The sequence below is a fragment of the Macadamia integrifolia genome, chromosome 9 (genome assembly GCF_013358625.1).
Source record: "Macadamia integrifolia cultivar HAES 741 chromosome 9, SCU_Mint_v3, whole genome shotgun sequence".
Classification (NCBI taxonomy): Eukaryota; Viridiplantae; Streptophyta; class Magnoliopsida; order Proteales; family Proteaceae; genus Macadamia; species Macadamia integrifolia.
The window spans coordinates 10,107,777-10,132,402 of record NC_056565.1 but is presented as its reverse complement, the minus strand read 5'-3'; the positions used below and the strand labels follow the sequence as shown (position 1 = coordinate 10,132,402).

The window sequence follows — 24,626 nt, the reverse complement described above, 5'->3', positions numbered from 1 at the left end:
GTGGGGGAGGGGATTATTAAGGAAATGTTAGTAGTGTAGGTGCAAGAATTATCATTTGGAGTGCAAGAAGAATAGCATAAAGACAATTGCAATAATGCTATAATGTTATGGAATCATTTGAGAGGGAGTTATTAGATGTTTAATGTTGTGTTTTGTTTTTACAGAGAACACTCGTGCATCCTACCCAATTGAGTTCATCCCTAATGCAAAGATACCATGTGTGGGCCCACACCCAAAGAACATCATTCTTCTCGCATGTGATATATTTGGTGTGCTCCCACCAGTGAGCAAGTTGAACCTGGCCCAAACCATGTACCACTTCATCAGTGGCTACACTGCTCTGGTACTCTTCAAATTTCAAACTAATGCAATCTCTCAGGGAACTGTTAGAATTAAACTGTTTATTCTGTTATGTATCCAAAATCCACATTTGCTCCAGAATCATGGTGGGTGCAGATCTTCTGTGCCATCCACAAGGCACACATGCATAATTCCTTGTGCACTTCAAAATCCATTTACATATTAGGGGATGACCAGTTCAGTGACTTGCCTCTTGATGATGAAAACAGGTGGCTGGCACAGAGGATGGCATAAAAGAACCACAGGCAACATTCTCAGCCTGTTTTGGTGCAGCTTTTCTAATGTTGCATCCCACCAAGTATGCAGCCTTGCTGGCTGAGAAGATGCAGAAGCATGGAGCCACAGGATGGCTTGTCAACACTGGCTGGTCTGGTGGAAGGTATGTAGAAGCTGTTATGATATTAACTACAAAAGATGCAACTTTTGTAATTACAGATGGTTTGATTTCTTTGCTGTTGCTTCTTACTTTTCTTCCTCGTAGATATGGGTAAGGTAACCGCATCAAGTTGGCATACACTCGGAAGATTATCAATGCCATTCACTCTGGCAGTCTTCTGAAGACTAGTTACCAAAAGACTGAAGTGTTTGCGTTAGAGATCCCCACCGAAATTGAGGGTGTGCGTTCAGAAATCCTGGATCCGATAAACACCGTAAGTTAGCTCTATTGGTTGCATTTGCCCTGCATTTGAAAATGTCATTCAGTTTCACTGACAAATGAGTCTTGGACCGCAGTGGTCAGACAAGAAGGCATATAAGGACACTCTATTGAAGCTTGCAGGTCTGTTCAAGAACAACTTTGAGGTGTGTGCGAATTACAATATTGGCAAGGACAACTCACTAACAAAGCAGATCCTTGCAGCTGGTCCTAATGTCTGATCTGGGTGAAAGGAAGATGAAATAAAATGAAAATATTGTAATGGGTTTGGTTGAGTGGGAAAATAAAAAGAGGTTATATAAGTGGTCTCAGGTTCAAGTTGGGAACAGCCTTTCCACGAAGAGGTGGTAAGGCTGTGTACATAATGACCCTTCTTGGGCGCCGCAGTGGCAGGAGCCTTGTGCAGTGGTTAGGGTTACATATGTTTTGGTTTGATATTATGCTTGTGGCTTTAGTTGATAATTATGTACCATGGGTATTGTCGCTGCCAAAAATCCCGTATGAGTAGATCCTGCACAAGCACAGACGGCAGAGGCCCGGATCTTTGTCCGGGGTTAGTCCTCCGACGCTCAAGTTAGGGATCGACTGCACAGTTTTTGTTAAGGAGTAATGGTGAGGGTATTGATGCTTACCTTTTTCCTTCCTCTCGGGCCCTCTTATATATCTCTTCGGGTTTAGGGTTTTCCCTCTTAGAGTCCTTCTCGGGTCCACCTTCTTCCCTCTTAGAGTTTCACTCGAATACGTCCATCCTTTTGGTGGGGAATATTCCCTTCACGTAGGCAACGTGGTAGTCCTTGGAATCCCTATTTGGTGGCAACACGTGTCCCGGGGGCGACACGTGTCCCGGGGGCGACACGTGTCCCGGGGGCGACACGTGTCCCGGGGGCGACACGTGTCCTTTCCCCACTGAGAGATCGATTTGGCAATGGTTAGGGTTACATATGTTTTGGTTTGATATTATGCTTGTGGCTTTAGTTGATAATTATGTATCATGGGTACATTGTATAACTAACCATGATAGGGGGAATGTCCCTATCCGTAGAAACGCAACCCTAAAACGATGCAGAAGATAATGGAAAAACAAAACAAACAATGCACACGGATTTTACGAGGTTCGGTAAGGTTGCCTACGTCCCCGGTGAGATGAGATCCTGCTTCACTATCAATGGAGAATAGGGTTACAACGCTCGTCCTCACACCTCTCAGTATTACTTGCATTACAGAGAAAGAAACCCTCACTACAAATATATAGCGAAAAAACCCTAATCCAGATTAAACTACAATTGCCCTTAAATAAAAAATTCGAGCAGCGGGTTGCGCCCCCTTACACCCCCTGCTATGCAGGGGGCCTCCTGCCCCCCTTGCAACCCCCACGGCCCGCTAACCGGCTAGCGGGACCACCGTCTTGCCTGTCTAGGTGCTGCACTAGTACTCCCTGGATTAAACTGCGATGGAATACAAGACATCATACATCAACACCTATCGTGGTATATCATATTTCATTTTGTATTTATCTGGTTTCCTTTCTAGGCTTGTACTCTTAAGTAGGAATTATACTTGAGATTCTGTGTGTATTGAGAACAAGAAGTTGATACATAGAGATTGAGAAAACCATGACAGGCATTTTACATCTATTGTGGTTCAGTCCCTTCCTCCTCCATCGTGTCTTCTTCTCTCCTTCAAACTCCTGTGCAGGTTGGTTGTTGGTTCCTTTATTGTCACAGTACATATAGAAGTCAGGTTCATCGAGATTCAAAATGGTGACTGAACTTTTCCCTAAGAAAATGAGGAACTAGCATCCATGGCGAGCAAATAAGTGAGCACCCCCACCGCATAGTATTGAAAAATTCTGCATTTATTCAGGCAGATGGGTGATCAGTTCCATTCAAGCTGCATCTTTGTCAATCTATCAAAATCTCATGAAACAAACAAGTTTTCATAAAAATCAGGTGAAATTGGGAAACCCAATACAGCAAATCATCGAAGTAATATCAGATGGGAATACAATATCCATACTAATGTTGAGTCTTTTGAAGCAAACCCAACCAATCAGTCTTGATCCTTCCCTCTACCTCCATATGCCTACCAAGGATCATCCAATATTAATTACAGATGGAATTTTCAACTCAAAAGCAAATGAAGAAGGGTGGGCAGTAATCGTTATTAATGATCATGAACTTCATGGTTGCTTCAATGTATTTTAGTATTGCAGGAAGGATACTGGAAGCAGAGTTTAGAGGAATCATGAAGGACTCATCAGTGCAATGCAGATAGCATGCTGTAGCTCAGAAATCCACTGATTCCCAGGGGATAGCACATTGACTACACAAGAAGAAGATCACCCATGGCTGTGGGAGCTTTTTAGCTCCGTTATTTCAGCTCATGAACAGGCAAACAAAGCCAGGACATGCAGATTACACGGCAGTTTTCATGATAAGATGAATGAAGTTTGTTTATGTGGTAGCCAATAGGTTCCAAAAACTGTAATCCAAATGATTAAAAGCTGGAAGGATGATCTAAACAAAAGAAGGTAACCAGGACTTAAAAAAGAATGAGTTCTATAAGGAATAATCCCATAATATCAATTGCTTCCACAAGCAAATTCCCCTACAAGTCTTCCATGTGGTTATAGATGGAGCTTTTCTTTCTCATACAGGTTTATCCTCTATAGCGGCAATGCTTCTCAAGAATGAATTGTCTTTTATGTGCAGAAGGCTGCCCAGGGTAGTCTCAATAAAGTACAATGGCTGAAGAACTAGCAATTTGTCACAGGATCAAGCTATCAAGATCAAAGAACCTTAATAAAATCAACATAACCTGTAACTGTGCGCGTGACAGGACTATTAAGCCTATCAGATATTCCGTGATACTTTTTGATAGAGACCCTCATGGGTGACTATGACACCTGAATTCAGAGGGGGGGGGGGCTCTTCTGCCCTGTTTCTTTAGTATTCTAATGTATTTCTTTACTTAAAAAGACAAATGAAAAAACGAAAGACCGATGCAAATGTGCCTCTTGCGCTATAAGGTTGCGTACATTTGCCACTCCCAAACCCTGCAGTAGAGAGAGCCTCATGCACTAGGTTTGCTCTTTTTAAGATACAAATTTGCCTTTAATTCATAGTTATGATTCTCTAGGGTGTTGTATGCTTTCTCCAACCTGAATAGGAGGTACCTCGTTAGATGTAACCCATCAAATCCTGCATTAGACATGTTAGCTACTTATCTTGTGGATTACTTCTTCATTGCTTGAAATTGCTTACTCCCTTGCAAGGAGGGCCATGTTTGTTTAGGGAGTCTTTGACTGTTCAGCCAATTTCCAATTTCTGGCTTATCAAACTTGTGGTTAGCTAGAGAATCCCATGGTGTATTATTTTAGTTCTTGACAATAAACTCTTTCAAAGAACAAAGGAAAAATGTATGGGGGGTTTTCGGACTAGGGGACTTAAAAAAAAAAAAAAAAAAAAAGTAAAAGGAGTATATTTTGGTTGGTTGTCGCCCAATTAGGAAGCAGTCCCTTGACTATCAAACTTAATTCAATGACATGGCATATCACATTGGGATGAAATTTGGTGGATTGATAGACACCAAGGTTCCTTGCTCATATGTCAAGTTTTAATCCAAATAGAATTTATCCCGTTGGCGAATTAAAGTACTAAAAATTTTGGATTACTAGCTAAGAGGGTGCATCATGAATGAATTATTGAGGAGATGCATGGACATACATTAAAGAGTATGCCATTACTTTAGAGGGTAAATGATTGAAAGGAAAAAGACCGACCTGGTTGCATGCCTACACCCAGACACAGGTTGTGGCAAAAAGATCACCCTGCCCCTTGGTTGGATGCCTATGTGTCTTCCCTTGTTGGTCCCCACTTGCCCAATGGTTGTACGATCGGGTAACAATTCCCAACTCATGATTAAATTTGGGACTTAAATTTGAGATGTAACCAATCTAGATTATCCCCTATGCATCCAATGGTTGGAATAACCAAATCATCCTTCCATGTAACACAAACAGGTATGCTAATTTGGAAAGAATTATGGTTGCCATAACTAGGAATCTTCTTGCAGTAAAATAATATATTTAGTTCCCACATCTTTGAATGATTTGATTAGCACAATATATGCCGATTTATCTACCTCTAAATTTGTTCATTCTTCAAAATCTTCTTAATTTTTTGAATATAGTGTTAAACTTCTCTGCCGAAATTTTATTAATATTTCTAACGATAAGTTTTAAGGGATGCAAAATACTACATTAAGACTACATCAAAGAAAGCAACAGAAAAATAGTTTCTCTAAGGATGGCAATGCAGGTTAAGGGGTGCAAAATACCACATCATAATACATCAAAAAGAAAAGAAAAAAAAATTAATATTTCTAAAGGATAAGTTTAGGCTTAATCTACTTGTGGCTCACTTAAGGGGTGCAACATATCACATCAAAAGAAAACATTTCTAAGGATGACAATGCAAGTTAAGGGGTGCACAATACCAGATCCTACTATATCTAAAAGAAGGCAACAGATAAATATTTTTTGGGCTTGATCTACTCATGGCTCACTTGAGGGGGGCAAAATACCACATTGGACAACACCAAAAGAAAGCGGCAGATAAATGTTTTCTCTGAGGATACCACATCGAACTACATAAAAAATAAAACGAAAAATAAATACAAAAAAAAAAGAAAAAAAATATTTCTAACCATAGGTTTTAGGCTAGATCTCGTGGTTCACTTGAGGGATGCAAAATGCCACATCAGACTATATAAAAAAAAAAACAACAAATATATATTTTCTCCAACAACAGGTTTTGAGTTTGATCCTCAGCCTCAAAACTTCATTTTATTGGCTGGATCTTCTAGAAATGACTCACATCCTCACTTGGACGTGACACCACTTAAGGAACAAAATTTGGCTGCTACCAAGTTCCTACTATTTGGGTTGGCAACCAAAGAAATAGAATCTTGAAGGGTAGTTTAGAAAATATAAAAACTTAAGCGTGTATTTATGAACTCAAAGGGAAAATGAATTATTCCATTTCTTTGGTGACAAGCCTAGGCAGCGGCAAAAAGTTTCTTACTTAGGGCTCATGTGAATTTGAAGGATGATAATGAAAGTTAAAGGTGCAAAAAACCACATCCGACTACATTAAAAGAAAGCAACAAATAAACATTTTCTCTACGTGACAGGTTTTGGGCTTGCTCTTCGCGCCTCAAAACTTCATTTTATTGGCTTAGATCCTAGATCTTTAGGATCATAAGAAAATGACTCCTATCCCCACTTGAGGACACATAATCTATTCTAATATAATGTATTTTCATTTCAAAAAATCGATTTAACAAGAATATGGTGTTCATGGGTATATTAGGAAAATTAAATTTTATTCACAATCAATGTGGAATTAGCAATCATGTTAATCCATCTGTCAGAAATTGAAGTAATGTGATATTGTATGATAGTTGTGTAAATCTGTGTGTGTGTGACCTTAGCCATGGCCACCTGATGAAACTTATGCTACACTTGGTATATATTCGTGGAATTTATTTTAGGTCAATAATGCATTTCAAAAAATATACCAAACACAACCTTAATCTCAAAGAATCCTGCACTATATGATTCTAAACGGTTTCAAAATATATATAAAGTTTGTTCTCTTTAGCCACCATTTAGAGTTTAAATTTTTAGCAGGAATATCTTCAGGACCCACGAAATATTCAAGTTAAGAAAATGAGAGATCACAAGGTCCAGAACTCCAGATTTATCAAAAAAAAAATGGTGGAAAATTAAGACTGCATTTGATATATTTTTTCTAGAATAATTACCGATCGAGTATGCTTAACAAACGCGTCCTTGGATTCTTTTGCGCGGAGTGATTCAAGAAAAAGGATTAGTTCATTTTCATATAACGGTAGGCGGCCCCAACGCTACGTTTCGAGTTTCATTTTTCAGTTTCTATTGGACTTAACCGCGCGGTTAGGATGTAACCATGGTTAGTTTGGATGGGGGTCGACGGAAGCCTTTAAAAGGCAGGCCTCGGTGCTCTCTGTTTTGGCATTCGTTCTCATCTCATCTGTTGTTAGAACAGTAACAGCTTTACGGGGGTAGGATGGTTGAGTCCTTTATTTCTCATTCTTGTGAAATATTTTCTTTTTATTCTGTATTTATCTTTTCATTTCTCCATATCCTTGGGAGTTTTCGATTTCTGGTGAGCTCTCTCTGAAGCTGCGATGAAGATTGATCCTTTTCCTGATCCTCTGTTTTGTATTTCCATGATAAACCCTGTTGAATCTGTTGCATGTGTTCGAGATATACTTTGATTTCTTCAATTTCAGTACCTTCAATTGATAGTCTCTGCTTGTCTCCAATCTGTTTATCGTAGTTTCCGTGGCTGATCGTCTGAGGAATTTTGCAGACGAAGCCGACGTTAATTCTACAAACTATTTGTTGTCGGTATAATTAGTAGATTGCTGCATTTTCGGAAACAAATTTTTCATCTTTTTTTTTTTTCCGCTGAAGTTCACAAATCTCTAGTTCTCAAAATTCTCAAAATTCTATTATCACAATTGATTTTTTTTTTGGGCAATCTCTCCCTCTTTCTCTCTGAAAATGCTATGCTTCTGTATTTTAGGTCTTTAAATCGTACTTTTACGGTTTCTTATTGATCTCTCTATGAACCGAGAGAAGCTGCTTCATTTGTTCTAACACAAAAAGTGAGATCTGTTTGTTAGCAGTTGATTGATATTTTCTATCAAACTGTAGAGAAGAAATGGCGGGGAACGGAGCAGTGAACGGGAAAGGAAACGGGAACGGGGAATTCAGCTTCACGAACGGGAATGGGATGGCAAAGATCGAATCCCATAGAAAGGGAGAAAATGGGATCAGTCACGATATCGACATTGCTATTCCCGTAAAAGCGCAGACAATCGACGAACTGCATTCGTTACAGAAGAAAAAGTCGGCGCCTACTACGCCTATCAATGGAGCTCAAGGTGCTTTTGCCCCCATTTCCGAAGAGGAACGCCAAAAGCTTCAGCTCCAGTCCATCAGGTACTCTCACTCTTTGACGCTGCACCCAGTAACGTTCTCGCTCGGCGCTTACGCGCCTGCTGCATTCTTGCCAGTTGCCATTGTTTAGGATTCTCATAGTACGACCCTCCCCGGCTAGCCATGGTAAATTTTCCTTTTACCCAAAAAAAGGAGAAGAGACCATTGTTGATTCTTTAAAAGTTATAGCCGTTTGGGCCCATATCCCTCGTGTCTTGAGTCTCTTCAGTGGGGAGAGATTTTTCACCAAAGTACATTAAAAAAAAAAAAAAAACCCCTGCTTGGTGGAATTTTGAAGGGAAGAATTACTTTGAACTTTTTTTATTCCTTAAAAGTTATATTAATGTATGAAAAAAAAAAAATTCACAAAAAAAAAAAAAAAACAAAATAAATTTTTTAAAAAGTGAAAATACTTACCCTAGAATACCCGACTATGTGTAAATGTGATTGCGATTACACTATAACACACAACGAGTGTAAAAAGATCGCGTTGAAGAATATGCTTCTATGCATCTCACATTTGCCACAAGGGGTTGGTGTTTATGATCAGGTAGGAGAAAAAGATCAATGACTAATCGTGTGGCCTTTGCACTTGAGTCTAGATTAGGTACTTGTACAGTGTTTAATCCACATTTGGACACCACTTAATTTCTCTCATCTTTTAATTGATTTTTATTATTAATGGAGTCCTTGTGTGAATCAAACATGAGAATCATTCGAACCAATGGGAGTGCAAACTTAGTCATCTTAAATTGTCATTTTGGCCCCTTGTTTGGTAGGGCTATGCATTCATAGAGTTCTCTCACTCTTAAAAAAATGTGTCATACTAAAAAAACAAGAAAAGTAAAATGACAATCCTAATTGTAGAATATAATTGTTTTTTATAAATAATAATCATATTTCTAACCAACCTTAATTACAACATTTTCTCTTTTTTGAAAACATTTTCTCAATTTTAAATCATGAAAAAAAACTGTTCTTTCTCTCTCCTACATATTTTCTAGCGAGTTGAGTTCTTTTGCACTTATGTGCACTTGCTAAATGGTAGTGGATGGGATGGAACACTTGGACACCGTTTGATAATGTTTTTGTTGTTTCTGTGTCTAGAAACTGTAGAAGCGACTTTTCACGTTTTTGGAAACAAAAACGGATTTTTTGGTGTTTAGTAAACTTGTTTTTCGAAATGTTTTTTACAGTCATAATGCCATTAAAAAACTCAATAGTATTATTGGATGCCCAAAAGGAAAGAGGATTCGGTTGCCTCTTTTTATATTTAAATACTTGAGAGATTTATTGGGCACAACAACATTTTTTTTTATTCTCAAATTCGTTTATAGAAACGATAAAACAAAGTCTGACTTGTTTTATCAAAGTCGTTTCTAAAATTGTAAATAGAGATAACTTTTGATTTATGTTTCTAAAAATGGGTGATATGGAACAACTTTTTATCAAACGTTTTTTAAATTGTTTATCTGTTTTTAGGAACAAGAAAACGTGAAAACGATAGAACAAAATGTTGTCAAACGGTGCCGTGGCCTCTTCCAACCGTCGTTTAGTTTTCAACCGAAGTCTATTACCAGACCCAAATAGTTAAATGAGGGTGATCACATTTTTTTATTATTAATAACTAATAAGTGACGTTATTCTGTTCTTAATTACTCCTTGCAGTGCTTCGTTGGCATCTCATACGAGGGAAACAGGGCCAAAGGTGGTGAAAGGAGACCCTGCAAAGAAATCTGAAACTCCAAAGGTTGCTCACGTCGCGCATCCTCATTTCACTCCTACCCTCAACAACAGTGATAGCGCTTTAAAGTTTACCCACGTCCTCTACAACCTCTCTCCCGCCGGTAATGCCCCTTTCTTCCTTCTTCTTTCCTTTAACTCAGCCGTCACACACGACCCCGCTGGTCCTTTTGTTGCTACAATTAATTCTCTCTCTCTCTCTCTCTCTCTCTCTCTCTCTCTCTCTCTGCTTGCAGAGCTATACGAGCAAGCTATAAAGTACGAGCATGGATCCTTCATAACGTCAAGCGGTGCCTTGGGTACGTTATCGGGGGCGAAGACAGGTCGCTCCCCAAGAGATAAACGCGTTGTGAAGGATGACACAACAGAAGAACTTTGGTGGGGAAAGTAAGTAATCTGTTCCTCTTTTCTTCTGAGCTTCTGATCAGTTCCCATCTTATCCTCTCCTCCCCCAACCCACCATTTTCTAATTTTCTAGTGATACTTCGTTCCATGGATTAATCGAATGCAATCTTTTTTTCTTTTTTTTTTTTGTTGTGGATTTTCAAATTTGCTTTTATAGGGGCTCACCGAACATTGAAATGGACGAGCACACCTTCTTGATTAACAGAGAAAGAGCCGTTGATTACTTGAACTCGTTGGATAAGGTATCATCCACTCCCTCCTACTCTACTCTGTTTTGCTAATCTGCTCGTGATAGATCCCCCATCACGGAAACCAATTAGATTTAGAACTCTAATTCCCTTAACTAACTAAACTGTTATGTAATGGGTATCAGTTACTTCATCACGATTACTTCATTAACTGTAATATATGAAGTTGCAGTCGATGCTTGTCACTTCCTATTGAGACCTCTGACATGCTCCGCATGTGACCCGCCAACATCAATCTCTTTTCTATTTCACCCCATAATGTGTATCTTGTCAAATTCAGGATGTGATCTATCACCAGAACAAACTCATGTACACTTACCTGAACCACAATAAAACTACACACGACCGACTTTTTTATGCCATGATCTGCCATTGTGCCCTGAATCTCAAGGGCACTCGCACACCTTCCTGTGCTGGCATATATGTTGTATAGCTTGGATTCCTCCTTTGAATCTCCTGTCTGTCGCCACATAACATATAAATCAGGGCTTAACCAGAAGTAACAGGTGGGAAAAAAATATGCAGACCGGAATGTCCCCACTATTGTATGATTCTATGAATATTGATCTATATAATGCCACAAAGACCTGCCAATGCAGGAGGTTGAAGGATTGTATCCGGAGTCCAGACTTAGCTAGGCTTCAAACCTCTGAACAATTGTCTGACATACTTGATGTATGGCTTTTTGTCTGATATTCATGTAGAAAAACTCTAATAAGAGGAGTGGCTAATAATGGGATGGTTCTGAAAATTTCAGGTGTATGTGAATGATCAGTTCTTGAACTGGGATCCAGAGCACCGTATCAAAGTTCGCATTGTCTCAGCCAGAGCATACCACTCCTTATTCATGCACAACATGTAAGTAAAATATGAGAACAACTTATGTTTATAAGCAATACTTCTCCTCCTTTTACAGAATGGGATTAAAGCTTCTCCAGATAAGTCTTCTTTATGTTGATATTCTGATGATCATCTCTTATCAGCTGAGGATATCATCCTTCTTTAGTTCTAGGTAGAATTCAAATAGGCCCATACTGTGAAGTGCAGATATGCATGCGGTGTGTATTAGTTGATACTTGATAGTACAGTACAATAACCTTGTGGGGTGGCAGGTGTATTCGACCCACTCCTGAAGACCTGGAGAATTTCGGCACTCCGGACTTCACCATTTACAATGCGGGCCGATTCCCATGTAACCGGTACACACACTACATGACATCCTCCACTAGCATAGATCTAAATCCGGCTAGGAGGGAAATGGTCATCCTTGGCACACAGTATGCCGGGGAAATGAAGAAGGGTCTGTTTTGCGTCATGCACTACGTCATGCCTAAGCGCCAAATCCTCTCCTTACACTCTGGCTGCAACATGGGAAAAGATGGCGATGTTGCACTCTTCTTTGGATTATCAGGTACAGTATCATCCATTGAGCTATGGGGTCGTTATGTGCGCCCTATTTCCCTGCCATTATTTGATTCTGATCGCAATATTACTAATGAGTCTTTGTTGCCTATGCTTGCCTTAGGTACGGGAAAAACAACTCTGTCAACCGACAATAATAGGTATTTAATCGGAGATGATGAGCACTGCTGGAGTGAAAATGGTGTATCCAATATCGAGGGGGGTTGCTATGCCAAGTGCATTGATCTTTCCAGGGAAAAGGAACCTGATATCTGGAATGCTATCAAGTTTGGGACTGGTAATAATTTGACCCTCCCAACTATATAATAGTTCCACATGAAATTTGTTCCCTACCTCAACTCGATCAGATAAGGACTGGCAAGGGGTTTTATTAAAAATTTCCTGTGTTGTGACAGTGCTGGAAAATGTGGTGTTTGATGAGCACACAAGAGAGGTGGACTATTCAGACAAATCTGTTACAGGTAAACTGGTACAATGTAAAACGAATTTCCAAAGACTAAGTGTGTCATTGTTGCTGTTTTTCTCTTTTTGGTTGAACATCATAAAGTGCTGTTGGCAATCTTTGGATTAGCTAGGAAATTGTCAAGCCTATCGAAGAGCCCTTTTTTTTTTTTTTCTATTTTTTAAAATTCAACTTCACTGAGCCTCATCCCGAGTTCCCTATTACATTGGGACATTCTAGCACTTTTAGGAGGGGCGTATATTTTAGGTCAAGGTAAGGTGCAGCATAAATTAGTTGAAGATTATTTCTTTGTTTTGTTTGCATTCTACTCACTTTTTAAGAGAAAAGAAAGCAAAATTTTCACCATTTTTTTTTTCCTTTGACGATAAACAACTAGGAAAGTAGGATATCTTTTCTGTTCATTTATTTCCAAAAATTCATGGCCTTAGTGATAAAACATATAGGATGTGAAGTCAAATTCTTTCCAAACCAAACACAATTGCTATAGTAATGGAATAAATCCTGATTTTTTTTTTCTTTTGGGGGGGGGGGGGTTAATATTAAGGAAATGTTAGTAGTGTAGGTGCAAGAATTACCATTTGGACTGCAAGAAGGAAGAATAGCATAAAGACGAGTATAATAGTGATTTAATGATATGGCATCATTTGAGAGGGAGTTATTAGATGTTTAATGTTGTGTTTTGTTTTTACAGAGAACACCCGTGCATCGTACCCAATTGAGTTCATCCCCAATGCAAAGATACCATGTGTGGGCCCACACCCAAAGAATGTCATTCTTCTCGCATGTGATGCATTTGGTGTGCTCCCACCAGTGAGCAAGTTGAACCTGGCCCAAACCATGTACCACTTCATCAGTGGCTACACTGCTCTGGTACTCTTCAAATTTCAAACTAATGCAATCTCTCAGGGAACTGTTAGAAATAAACTGTTTATTCTGTTATGTATCCAAAATCCACATTTGCTCCAGAATTGGCACACCTGCATAATTCCTTGTGCACTTCAAAATCCATTTACATATTAGGGGATGACCATTTCAGTGACTTGCCTCTTGATGATGAAATAGGTGGCTGGCACAGAGGATGGCATAAAAGAACCACAGGCAACATTCTCAGCCTGTTTTGGTGCAGCTTTTCTAATGTTGCATCCCACCAAGTATGCAGCCTTGCTGGCTGAGAAGATGCAGAAGCATGGAGCTACAGGATGGCTTGTCAACACTGGCTGGTCTGGTGGAAGGTATGTAGAAGCTGTTATGATATTAACTACAAAAGATGCTACTTTTGTAATTACAGATGGTTTGATTTTGGCTCACTCCTTGCTGTTGCTTCTATTTCTTCCTTGTAGATATGGCTCAGGTAACCGCATCAAGTTGTCATACACTCGGAAGATTATCGATGCCATTCACTCTGGCAGTCTACTGAAGGCTAGTTACCAAAAGACTGAAGTGTTTGGGTTAGAGATCCCCACCGAAATTGAGGGTGTGCCTTCAGAAATCCTGGATCCGATAAACACTGTAAGTTAGCTCTATTGGTTGCATTTGCCCTGCATTTGGAAATGTCTAAGATTCAGTTTCACTGACAAACGAGTATCTGATTGCAGTGGTCAGACAAGAAGGCATATAAGGACACTCTATTGAAGCTTGCAGGTCTGTTCAAGAACAACTTTGAGGTGTTTGCGAATTACAAGATTGGCAAGGATAACTCGCTAACAGAGCAGATCCTTGCAGCTGGTCCTAATGTTTGATCTGGGGGAATAAAAGATGAACTAAATTGAAAATATTGTAATGGTTTGGTTGAGTGGGAAAAGAAAAATAGGTTATGTAATAGAAGTGTAGTCCTGGGAACAATTCGGAAAACAGTCTCTTCGCAAAAAGGGGGTAAGGCTGCATACATTATGACCCTTTCAGACCCTGCAGTGGCAGGAACCTAGTGCAGTGGTTAGGGTTACAGGCGGATTTGGTTTGATTACGTTTGTGGCATAGTTGATAATCATGTACCTATGGTACATGTGTAGCTAACCACGATAGGGGAAATGTTCTAATCGTGGTATATCATATTTCATTTTGTATTTATCTAGTTTCCTTTCTAGGCTTGTAATTATACTTAAAAAGAGTGATTTGTGTCGAGCACAACGAGGTTATAAAGAGATTGAGAAAACAACGAATACATATTCTGGATCTATTGTAGTTCAGTCCTTTCTTCCTCCTCCATCTTGTCTTCTTTCTTCTTCTCGTCTCTCCAAACAACGATAGAGTCTGATTTCATAAAAAGCAGGTGAAAATTGGTAAATTCAATACAACAAATCATCAAAGTAATGTTAGATGGGAAAACAATATCTATACTGATTTTGAGTCTTTTGATGCAAACCCAGCCCAACCAGTCTTGATCCTTCACTCTAGCTCCATCTACCTACTATAAGGATCATCCCATATTAATTACAGATGGAATTTCCAATCCGCCAAACAATGGAAGCAGGGTGGGCAGGAATCATTATTCATTATCACAACTTCATGGTTTTGCTTCAAATGATTTTGGAATTGCAGGAAACACCCAAGAAGCAGAGGTTAAGGTTAGAGGAATTCAGCAGGGACTCATCAGTGTAATGCAGTAGGGATACAGAAAGCTTAGAAAACTGGACTCATTTCCAGGAGATAGCTCATTGGACTACACAACAGGAACCCATGGCCGTGACACGTTCCACAATGAGGCCACTGACCTCATTCTGAGAATTTAGAACAAGAACATGTACTAAACAACATTTTTGGTTGCTCCATATTGCATTCTGAGAATGCATACCAAACATAACCCAAGCCTACCACATTGCAACGGCATTCGAATTTTCTCTATAAAGTAGAAATACTTTATGAAAGTTATCATGATGAATCCATACATTCTATGTGCTATTGTATTTCATCGTCTTTTTCCTCCTCCTGAATTTTGTTGCATTTTATTTTGACACGATATAAATTTGGATTGGCATTTTCCTGGGACGTGGAAATATTTTTACAAGAAAAGCCTTTTTGGTGTTTGGTTACAAGAGAGATGCAAATATTTCTGTATGAAATGAAATATATTTTACAGATGTAAAAATTTCCTTTCACTTTCCTTTCCCACTTCCCTTGCAACCAAATGGAGCTTTCAGGTCTTGCTACAATGGTTACTTGTATTTCCCTTCGTTAATGGCCGCTGTCTAGCACCCTCATTACATTACATTTGCAAAAAGGGAACACATAATTTTGTAATATCATATATTTACTTTCAGGTTACCTGATGCTCCAGATATGGAGATATACTGCTCGTATGGAGTGGGTATCCCTACAGAAAGATCATATGTCTACAAGCTGTCGTCCTCGAGAGGTGCAAGAGTATAACCTTCAGGATTGATAGCTCAGCACATGAAAACAATAGTGCAGGTTGCTTGCGGAGCGGTGTGTACTTAGAGCCTGTTTGGTAACGATTCAGAGATGATCTTTTCTGTTATAGATTTCATTTTAGAACAGAACTAGGGAAAAAAAAAAAGCGTTTGGTAACATCTCTCTTGTTCCTATGCTCAGAAAATGAACCGACTCAAAAGTCATCTCAAGAGTAGGGATCAAGTAACACCTTTGAGGTATTACTTCAATTTCAAGATGATCTTCAGGAAAATAAAAAAGGAAATTGTCCCCGATAAAAACCTCAAAACCCTCTTTTCATAAAATCTCCGTCTCTCTCACGCAGCTCTCACCGCCCACTCCCGTCGCTCAGGCAGCTCTCGTAGGTATGTCTCTCTCTCGCTCTCGCTCTCGCTCTCGCTCTCAGGGTTCTGTTTTAGGGAAGATTTCAAAAACCAGGGCGAGAGAGGGGACAGTTGCAGGAGTACCTTGTTGTGGATTCTAGGGGTGTTTCTGTGTTTTCTCTTTGTTCAGGGAAGGGAAGTAACTAGGTAATAGGTTAAATCTTTGAGTAGCAGAGCTTGCACAAGTAAGAGACGTAATCCAAGAATCATTCTCCATGCCTGCAAATAAAATTTTGATCTTAGCCATGGAAAAATCCCTTCTTTATGCTTGACTTCCCTTACCTACCTTTCCTCCTAATAAACTGAAATCGAAGACAAAACCAACGTTAGTGAGACTGGTTCTGTTCATATCCACGGGGGAAAATAATTGAAATCCTTCTTGTTGTTATTATAATAAATAGAAAACGACGACGATTGACGAATGATAACAGATTTGGTTCCTTAAACTAGAATCAGATTAAAAAATAGGATTAGAAGATGTGGCCATCGCTGTGAGGAAGAAGACAAATAATTTTTTTTTTTTTTTTTTTTTTTCTGGATGAAAAAGCCAACTGACCAAACATGAAGCGAAAACAAAATCAAAGCCGGAGAGTCATTAAAGAATACTAACCTGAGTTACCTCAGAAGATAAAGAAGAGAAGGAGAAAATGGATGAAGGAAGGAAGGAAGGAAGGAGGATCAAAGTATAAGTTTGTAGCAGTAAAGAATTTTATTAAAGGAGCCATTCTTGAAGTTTCTTTCTGCTGCTTCCAGAATAGATGTTGGTAAGGTTCCTTGATGAAGCAATCCAATACCTGAGATCACTAAAGGTTAAAGCCAAATCTCTTGGGACCTCTACTACTCTCAAGTAAAGGGAGCCTTACCAGTACTAGTACACTAGGGGCTGTGTCATATGATCGTAATTAGTGCAGTGCTAGGCCAGAGGTGGAAGGTGTGGGGTTGGAGTGTGATGTGGGGTGGGGGATCCGGCTCGTCTCCAACGACTGACGCTCCAATGAGCGTTCAATGATTTTTCCGATGATCGACATGTGGACTCCGATTAATCCGACGGTTCATCGACTTCTTCCCTTCTCTCCTCTCTCCTCTTCTTCTCTGCAACACGAAACCCTCCTGTGTTTTTCTGCATAATGTATTGGTTCATATAGGATGCCGATTTAAGAAGGAGAAGGAAGAAGAAGAAAGCACATTAGTTTCTACAGATTCGAACTCAAAAACAGAGTAATCATTCTGGGATTTTGGCTACAGGCACTGCTTAACCTCAAGAGAATGTCAAGAAGCAAGGCACGAATGCATAGTTCTGGAAGATTTCTCATCTGCTACAATTTCAGAAAATAATAATAATAATAATAATAATAATAAATAATAAGAAGAAGATGCATGAAGGGGGGCATTTTTAGATTTGAAACCATCGAACTTCAGTTCGTGAAACCCATATCTGAAACCATCCAAATGGGTGAGAAAAAGAGAGGAAAAGAGAGAAGAAGCATACCTATGCACGAGCAGCAATTGAAGGTTGGTTGAAGACGACCCTGAAGTTGTTCAAATCTGCAACGACTCCGACTCCAACTCCGACGCCTCTGAAGTTAGGGTTTTAGAATGTATGAAGAGGGAAAGAGGGAGAAAAGGAGGGAGAAGAGATCGGGTTTCCGTCCGTCATTCAAATCCCAAATCCAGCCTTCAACGAGAGGAGAGACAACTCGGAATCATTCAACCGTTGGGTTGTAATAATCCACGTGTCGACAATCGAAGAACTTGTTGGATGCTCGTTGGAGCGTCAGTCGTTGGAGACGAGCCGGATCCGAGGGTGGGAACTGTGGCTTGACGGGATTTGGCTCGTTTCCAATTCAAGCCTCTATAATTCCTGTCCAGTTCCCTCCACAATTACAACACGTATCGCTGAAACGATCCAACAGATGGTGTGAAATGAAAATTTCAAATCTTAATACCACTGGATATTGAGAATACCACGGTTTTTTTTGAAACCCGCGCCCAATACAGGTAAACCGTCCTCTTCTCCCCTTTTCACTCTCAGAACTAAAACTAAAGAAAAAAATTTGGGAAAAAGAGGGAAAACGAAACCGGAGAGCTCTTGCTGTCTTGAAAGGTATGCTGGATTTACATTCTAAGAATGGCTCTGATGCATATTCTGATATGACTAATTTTTATGAGTTTATAAAGCAATCGTTCCATTTTGGTGTTTCTGAAAATCAGTTATCTGATAAAGTCAGACGATTAAGAAAGAAGTTTACTAACAATGCAAGCAAAGGAAAGGAGGGCATCGATCCAGGTTTTTCGAAACCTCATGATATTAAGATCTTTAGGTTGTCTAAGAAATTATGGGGTACTTTTGGTTATGGTTCGAAGGTTGCTAAAAACATTGTTGGTTCGAAGGAAATCGATTGGTCTTTGTACCCGCATCTGGTCGGGGCATTCCAGCCTCTGAACATTCTGCCAATGTAGAACACTTCGCTTGAAGAAAGTTTTTGCAAGATGGGTGACTTGAAGTTGAATGAATTTGAGAAGAAATGGAAAGATTTAAAAGAAGAGAAAGGGGAATGTAACGTTAGTGAACAAAGGGGCAGAATTGAAATGGAAAAAAAAAAAGAATAGAGAAAGTAGAGAATAAAAGTAAAAGGGAGGGTATTTCTGAAAAATAAAATATAAATAAAACCTAAAGGAGAAAATCGTGACCTTCTTCAACCTTTGGCCAAGTAGAATAGGGGGCGGAAGTCCGATGATCCTTCTGACGTGGAGAACTCCTTCAAATGGGATCCGATGGACCTGAAACTTCAGGTGTAGAATTGCAACTTTTAGATTAACTAATTTCAGCCAACAAGCAGTCAAGTATCCATCTTAGAAGCTGAATAGAAAATCCAGAATCTGTTTGGGGCAATACTGTAGCAACGAGGTTGAGTTGCACAGTGGAAGCTTACCACAGGGAAGGGATTGGAAGGAGAAACTTGCGGATTGGAGTCGCCTATGGAAGGGCTTCCTTCGCTCCAGATCTCAGGCCCAAATGAGTGCTTCTGAGAGAGATCGATCAGATCTTCTACAACCCAGGGATGTAACAGCAACAGGGAGATTAAAAACAGAATATATGATATGAAAGGGGAAGGGAATAGAAGTGTAATAAAGAGGAAGAAAAGAAAAGAATGACAGAGAAGGAAAAAGAGAAAAACTAAAAGAGAAAGATGGAGGTCACGACAGTCACTAATTAGCCAATCAGTCACTAATTTGAGGTTTGTAGTAAAATAGATATGATACTATTGTTGGATGTTTAAAAACCTGTGATTTGACATACCTGATCGGAACAATGATGGAAAATAGTAGGGGTGTCAATTCGTGGCCTGACCTGACTAAACCAATGGGGACCGATCGTTTATAGACCGGCCGGGCCCGGACCATTTATTAAACGTGTCGGGCTTGAGCCCGGCCCGTTTATAAATGGTCGGTCACGGTTTTGCTACTTGGACCGTCGAGTTCCCGACCGAGACCAACCGAATAACGCCCGACTGAGACCGGCCTATTGTGCACCGACTTGGCCCGACCCTTTAATGATTGTAGAATACCTATTTTACCCCCCAAATTAAAGAATAAAAACTAAAAGTAAGGACATGTTCACATTTTAAATAATGGTTATATTTGGTATCATTTATTGATTTATTTTTATTTTTTTGGGCTTCCGTGAGTGGGCCGGAATATAAGAGCACATTTTAAAGAGGGCCCGTTTAAAAACCGATTAAAGCCCGTTTAACATTAAACATGTCCGTAGCCCGGTTAAGGCCCGACTAAAGCCCGATTAAGGTAACCCGATTATAGCCCGAGGCTGACCGACTTAATATAAAGTATACCATGCCCTCAATAACTAAGCCCGATTAGTTAAATGGGTGGACACGGTGTAGCCTTTGAAAGTCTTCAAACCCGATTAAGCCCAATCGAAACCGGACCGGCCTGACCGATTGACACCGCTAGAAAATAGTATGCACTGGATTGAAGAAGTGCTAATTGGTTCTTACTTTATTTGCAATGGAACCTGGAATTTTGCAGTTTTCGTATAAAAAAATCTATGTTATTTGTATTGTAACCTTTATTTTTAATTTTAATTTAATTTAATTTAATTTTATTATTATATTTTTTTTTACCATGATACCATATTTCAGAGTGAAAGCTCACCGCAGGAAAGGGATTGGAAGGAGAAACTTGAGGATTGGAGTCACCTATGGAAGGGCTTCCTTTGCTCCAGATCTCAGGCCCAAAATGTTTCTGTTCTCAGTGCTGGTTTCATGTGTGCTAAAGATTAGCATGGAAGAAGACGTTTCAACCCTTCGAGCATCTCTCCACCTACATACAGGAGTACAAGCACAAGTCGCCTGCTAATCTTCTTGAAGGTAGGTGAGGGGAGTAGAGAGCAGTGGCCATGTTGATATAATGGGAAATGTGGGATTGATTGAGGACATAATGCGAGTTGCTGCCGGGGCAAGTGGTGTGGAATTGGATGGTGATAAAATTTCTTCAAACATCATGAGAATATCTGAGAGGACAAGTTTGCAATTGTTATTGTATCTTGACTGTCATGAATTTCCCTGACTGACTATTCACCTCTAAACATGATGAATATGATTCGTGCTTCATTTTAGTCATGGTTCCAATGAAGCAGGTCTGTATCAGACAGATCAACATGCTCTTCAAATTTTGTCTGTGCAATACAAGCTTTTGAGGCATTTAGTGCTTTGAAAGAAAGGGTTTCGCCAACATAGTTTCTCACATGGTTCATTGTATAAATGGGCATCCAAACAGAAATTTGATGATTTATCTCCCATACCAAACAGATTCTCTCGTTTCAATAACACAGTCCCTAAGCACAAAATCCAAAGTAATAGCATCTCAGGAGTCAGGCCCATCAAATGAGAATTTGCAAAGAAACAATCTACAACATCTAATAACCATGAACCGTTGGCACCCTGCAATGAGAAAAAAAACCAGTCAAGAACTTCCAATTATACCAAATTTCCGCCAGATGATTCTTTCAGACAACCTATTCCAAATCACCGGAGGTCATTGAGGCTGTCCTGGTGATGAAAGTATGAAACCAAACAGGGCAGCAAATGTAAGTTACAAACATTTTCCCAAAGTACATAGACAAGCAACTTCATGAAATGAAATTTATATCACTGAAACAATTTCTTGAAACAAAATTTATAGCACTGAAGCAATTTTGTTAAAAAAAAAAAGATTGTAACACTGATATTGCTGCGGGGATACAACGGGGCTTCTACTTGATGATACAAGGCCAGTTCATTGACATGGTATTTATATAAATCAGACATACTCAACTGAGACAGCCCATTTGGATGCAGTGCTGACTCTGCACAAGATAAAACTTTACAAGAAGATTTGAGTGCGGCTTCCTGCAAAAGAATATTAAGCGGATGAATTTTTTGAAATACAAATCACTCACTGTCCACTTAGTGCTAGATGACTTCCTGTATATACCAAGATTGCTGATGCCTAACAGTGGACTCGGTGCTAATCATCAGCAGAGAAAATGGGGAGCCAAGAAATACTAGATGCAATTGAAGCACTGTCAGGACAAAATACAAGAACATATAAGAACATGGTTTTCACCATGAAATGGACAGGGAAGAAAAAGAACAGCACAAACAAGACCCCTGCTTGCAAGTTAAAGTAGGACTTTCCCTACAGAATCAGAAGACAATACAATAATCCAATTTGTAAAGGAGAAAAATAAACATCACTTTCTCCTTTCTTCTCACTTTAACCATTTTAGCTGTAAATAAATTAGAACTTTCCAAAGGAAAGCAAGGGAAAAGAATCTCATGATCAGTAATCCATTAGAAGACTCAGATTTTTTTATTTTTTTTTATGTTTTCCATTGGGATTTGTGCAAACTCAAGACTAACAAGATTCTAACAATAGGAATCAAGAGGATTTGCCAAATAGGGTATCCAATTAACAGAAGATTAATCATTTCAAAATGTTCAGAACAAAGGAGAAAACTAAGGCACCGTTTGATAACGTTTCTGCTGTTTCTGTGTCTAGAAACAGCAGAAACGGCTTTTCATGTTTCCAGAAATAAAAACGGATTTTTTGGTGTTTGATAAATCTGTTTCTCGACGCGTTTTTGCAGACATAATGCCACTAAAAAACACAATAGTATCATCGGATGCCCAAAAGGGAGAGAGGGTTCGGTTGCCTCTTTTTAGGTTTAAATAGTTGAGAGATTTATCGGCCACAACAACCTTTTTTTTTTTTTTTTTCTCTCAAATTCGTTTATAGAAACGATGAAACAAGTCGGACTTGTTTCGTCAAAGTCGTTTCTAGAATTGTAAATAGGCATAAATTTTGATTTATGTTTCTAAAAACGGGTGAAACGGAACAACTTTATCAAACCCTTTTTAGGTTGTTTCTCCGTTTCTGGGAACAAGAAAACGCAGAAATGGAACATTGTCAAACACTGCCTAATATCTGACAGAAGACTGGTCAGAATGACCTGATCTTCTGGTCGAGTGTAGGTCTCTCGCAGAAGAATATATCCACAGGATTTCACAGCACTCAAAACTGCAGATTAAACTGCGCAGAACTAAAACTTGATATAAGCAAATAATTCTCAGTACTTGAAACCAGAAATCAAGAGATCGAGCAGATAACCAGAAGCTTATGTTTCACATTTTAGCCAATTCTGGCCAATATTCATTGAGATAAGATTTATGAACACACAAACTAACATCAAAACTTAACATAAACAGGGTGCTGCTGGTTTCAGGATAGAGTAGAAAACTAAATTGAAAAGTTGAGCTAATAAGAAGTGGAAGATAAAAGATATAGAATAAAGAAGGAATCCACCTAACACGTGAAAGAGAGTCCACTCTTCCACTAAGGAATCCACCTTAGCACTGCTGGAAATTCATCTCAACACACCATGAATCCACACAGCCAGATCTTAAAAAAACTTCAATAATACTAACTTGTGTGTTAGGCCATGGACCATTACATCTATATATAAAATTCATAAATTGATCCTATATAAACTGATTTGGAACTGAAACTACTACTTTGAATCGCCAAAACAAACTAGTATTTGACTCCCCACCCAAAATAGTACTCTAAAACTTAACATAAATTGAAAAGTAAAACCCAATTAGGTTTCCTGATAACAGAAGGAATTGACTCAGCTAACTTTTGCTAACACAAACGGGACAAAAAAGATTTGACTCAACAAACCCCAAGGATTTGGACTGAACTCATCCTACCTGAATAATATCATACTCATTTATTCTACCCACATTCTAAGCCCATTAAAGTGGAAAATTACAAAGAGAACCCCTTGGGCAAAGGCCCAAAACATATGTAACCAACCCAATGTTTATTTCTACTAAAATAAGCTTGTTTATGTGATTGTCCTGCATTTACTCCACAATTCTGGACAACTATGTAGCTTAATATCTCAAACATGTGCACCCTACCCAACTGCCAAGGATGATTACACAGCCATGGCCAACATCCCCAAGCGAGAACAAAGATTGCAATGTCAGCAAAACAGAGAAATGCATACAAAATACAGATGGTTATTAACGAACCAAACCTGTCTCAGTATGTCAATATCAGAGTTGTAGTTGCATCACTTCAGGGGGACTACAATATCAAGGTTCTTCTGAACTACCCAACCCTTAGGATAAACATGATTACGAGCTTCCAAATGGAGATGCCAATTCATCACCCTTGAACAGCCAAGAGGTATGGCTTCCATTTGACTTTCATCTTCCACCACCTGCTCTATAAAAGTGGTCTCCTGGGCACAATCCAAAACATCTCAGAGTTTATAACATTGCATGCTGAACTGAAATACTGGCAACAGTACATGGAAGATAATCCTAGAAGAATAAATAATTTATTAACAGAAAAACATAACTTAAAGAAAAAAATTCATACTTGAAATCCCTCCTTCACTGTGTCTCGCTGCCTTATAGGTTCTGAAGTTCGACGGCGCGATTTCTTGGGATCCCATAGGATGGTGCTGTTGAATGCAAATCCAGACATATCAACATGGAACCTTCTGAGCCTCTTACTCTTCTCGTTTGTGTGCCATCCAATTACTTGACTCATATTACATACTGGACCTTCCAGTATCGCCTTGTTTTTGCTCTGAGAAAGCATAGCAACAGGCCAAGTGCCAAAGCGTCTGCGCATTACCAAGACTAAATTTGTGAATCATACAAAAAAAAAAGCATGAGTACATGCAACCACTGAGGTTTACAATGCAAGGATTATCAGCAGTTATATACAATCTTAATATTTCACGCTGCAATCATTTGGCCAGAATCCAGCAAAAAAAATAAGAGTTTGCAGAGGACAATATGCAGGGTACACAGAACATTCCAATTTTCAGCATGTTTGGTTAAGAAAACGAAATATTCAAAAAAACATGAATTTCCTAAAGAGAATAATTTATATATTCCTTTTGCACATCTCCCCCCTCCCCCCCCCCCCCCCC

At 39.2% G+C, this 24,626-nt stretch overlaps 2 protein-coding genes, 1 long non-coding RNA gene and 1 pseudogene across 6 annotated transcripts in view; 2 read left to right on the top strand and 2 right to left on the bottom strand.

Moving 5' to 3' along the window:
* The first annotated feature begins 164 nt into the window (after window positions 1–164).
* On the top strand, window positions 165–1,610 carry LOC122090036 (annotated as a pseudogene).
* Window positions 1,611–7,063: 5,453 nt separating this feature from the next.
* Window positions 7,064–14,516, top strand: LOC122090034 (phosphoenolpyruvate carboxykinase (ATP) 1-like). Its single transcript, XM_042659865.1, has 13 exons — window positions 7,064–7,325; window positions 7,779–8,066; window positions 9,732–9,910; window positions 10,043–10,193; window positions 10,369–10,453; window positions 11,217–11,317; window positions 11,572–11,870; window positions 11,985–12,158; window positions 12,277–12,342; window positions 13,036–13,214; window positions 13,407–13,576; window positions 13,685–13,853; window positions 13,940–14,516. Exons 1-13 carry the CDS (start codon window positions 7,315–7,317, stop codon window positions 14,081–14,083), a joined length of 2,016 nt encoding a protein of 671 aa, XP_042515799.1. The 5' UTR covers window positions 7,064–7,314; the 3' UTR covers window positions 14,084–14,516.
* On the bottom strand, window positions 13,256–17,787 carry LOC122090037. 2 transcript variants are annotated; one of them, XR_006143390.1, is made up of 4 exons: window positions 17,604–17,787; window positions 15,607–17,427; window positions 14,507–14,594; window positions 13,256–13,882 (listed from the first exon to the last, which is right to left on the bottom strand). It is a non-coding gene; the product is annotated as an uncharacterized LOC122090037 (long non-coding RNA). The 2 variants fall into 2 exon arrangements; XR_006143391.1 differs by having other exon boundaries at window positions 15,607–17,234.
* Window positions 17,788–21,262: 3,475 nt separating this feature from the next.
* LOC122090035 (probable beta-1,4-xylosyltransferase IRX9H) overlaps window positions 21,263–24,626 on the bottom strand; it is a 9,029-nt gene continuing 5,665 nt past the window's right edge. The window contains exons 2-5 of one of the 3 annotated variants that reach the window (XR_006143389.1): window positions 24,065–24,314; window positions 23,718–23,924; window positions 21,608–21,695; window positions 21,263–21,522 (exon numbers count right to left, since the gene is read on the bottom strand). Coding sequence is in view for 2 of the 3 variants with exons in the window: in XM_042659867.1 (XP_042515801.1) it covers window positions 23,754–23,924; window positions 24,065–24,314 (421 nt within the window). In the remaining variant the exon portion in view is untranslated. Of the gene's footprint in view, window positions 21,696–23,717; window positions 23,925–24,064; window positions 24,315–24,626 lie in introns of all 3 variants that reach the window. The other 2 variants (XM_042659867.1, XM_042659866.1) reach the window with 2 other exon arrangements.

Coding starts and splice junctions, on each gene's coding strand:
- LOC122090034 (XM_042659865.1), top strand. Junction 9,911..10,042: donor CTACAACCTCTCTCCCGCCG/GTAATGCCCCTT, acceptor CTCTGCTTGCAG/AGCTATACGAGCAAGCTATA. Junction 13,854..13,939: donor TCCTGGATCCGATAAACACT/GTAAGTTAGCTC, acceptor ATCTGATTGCAG/TGGTCAGACAAGAAGGCATA.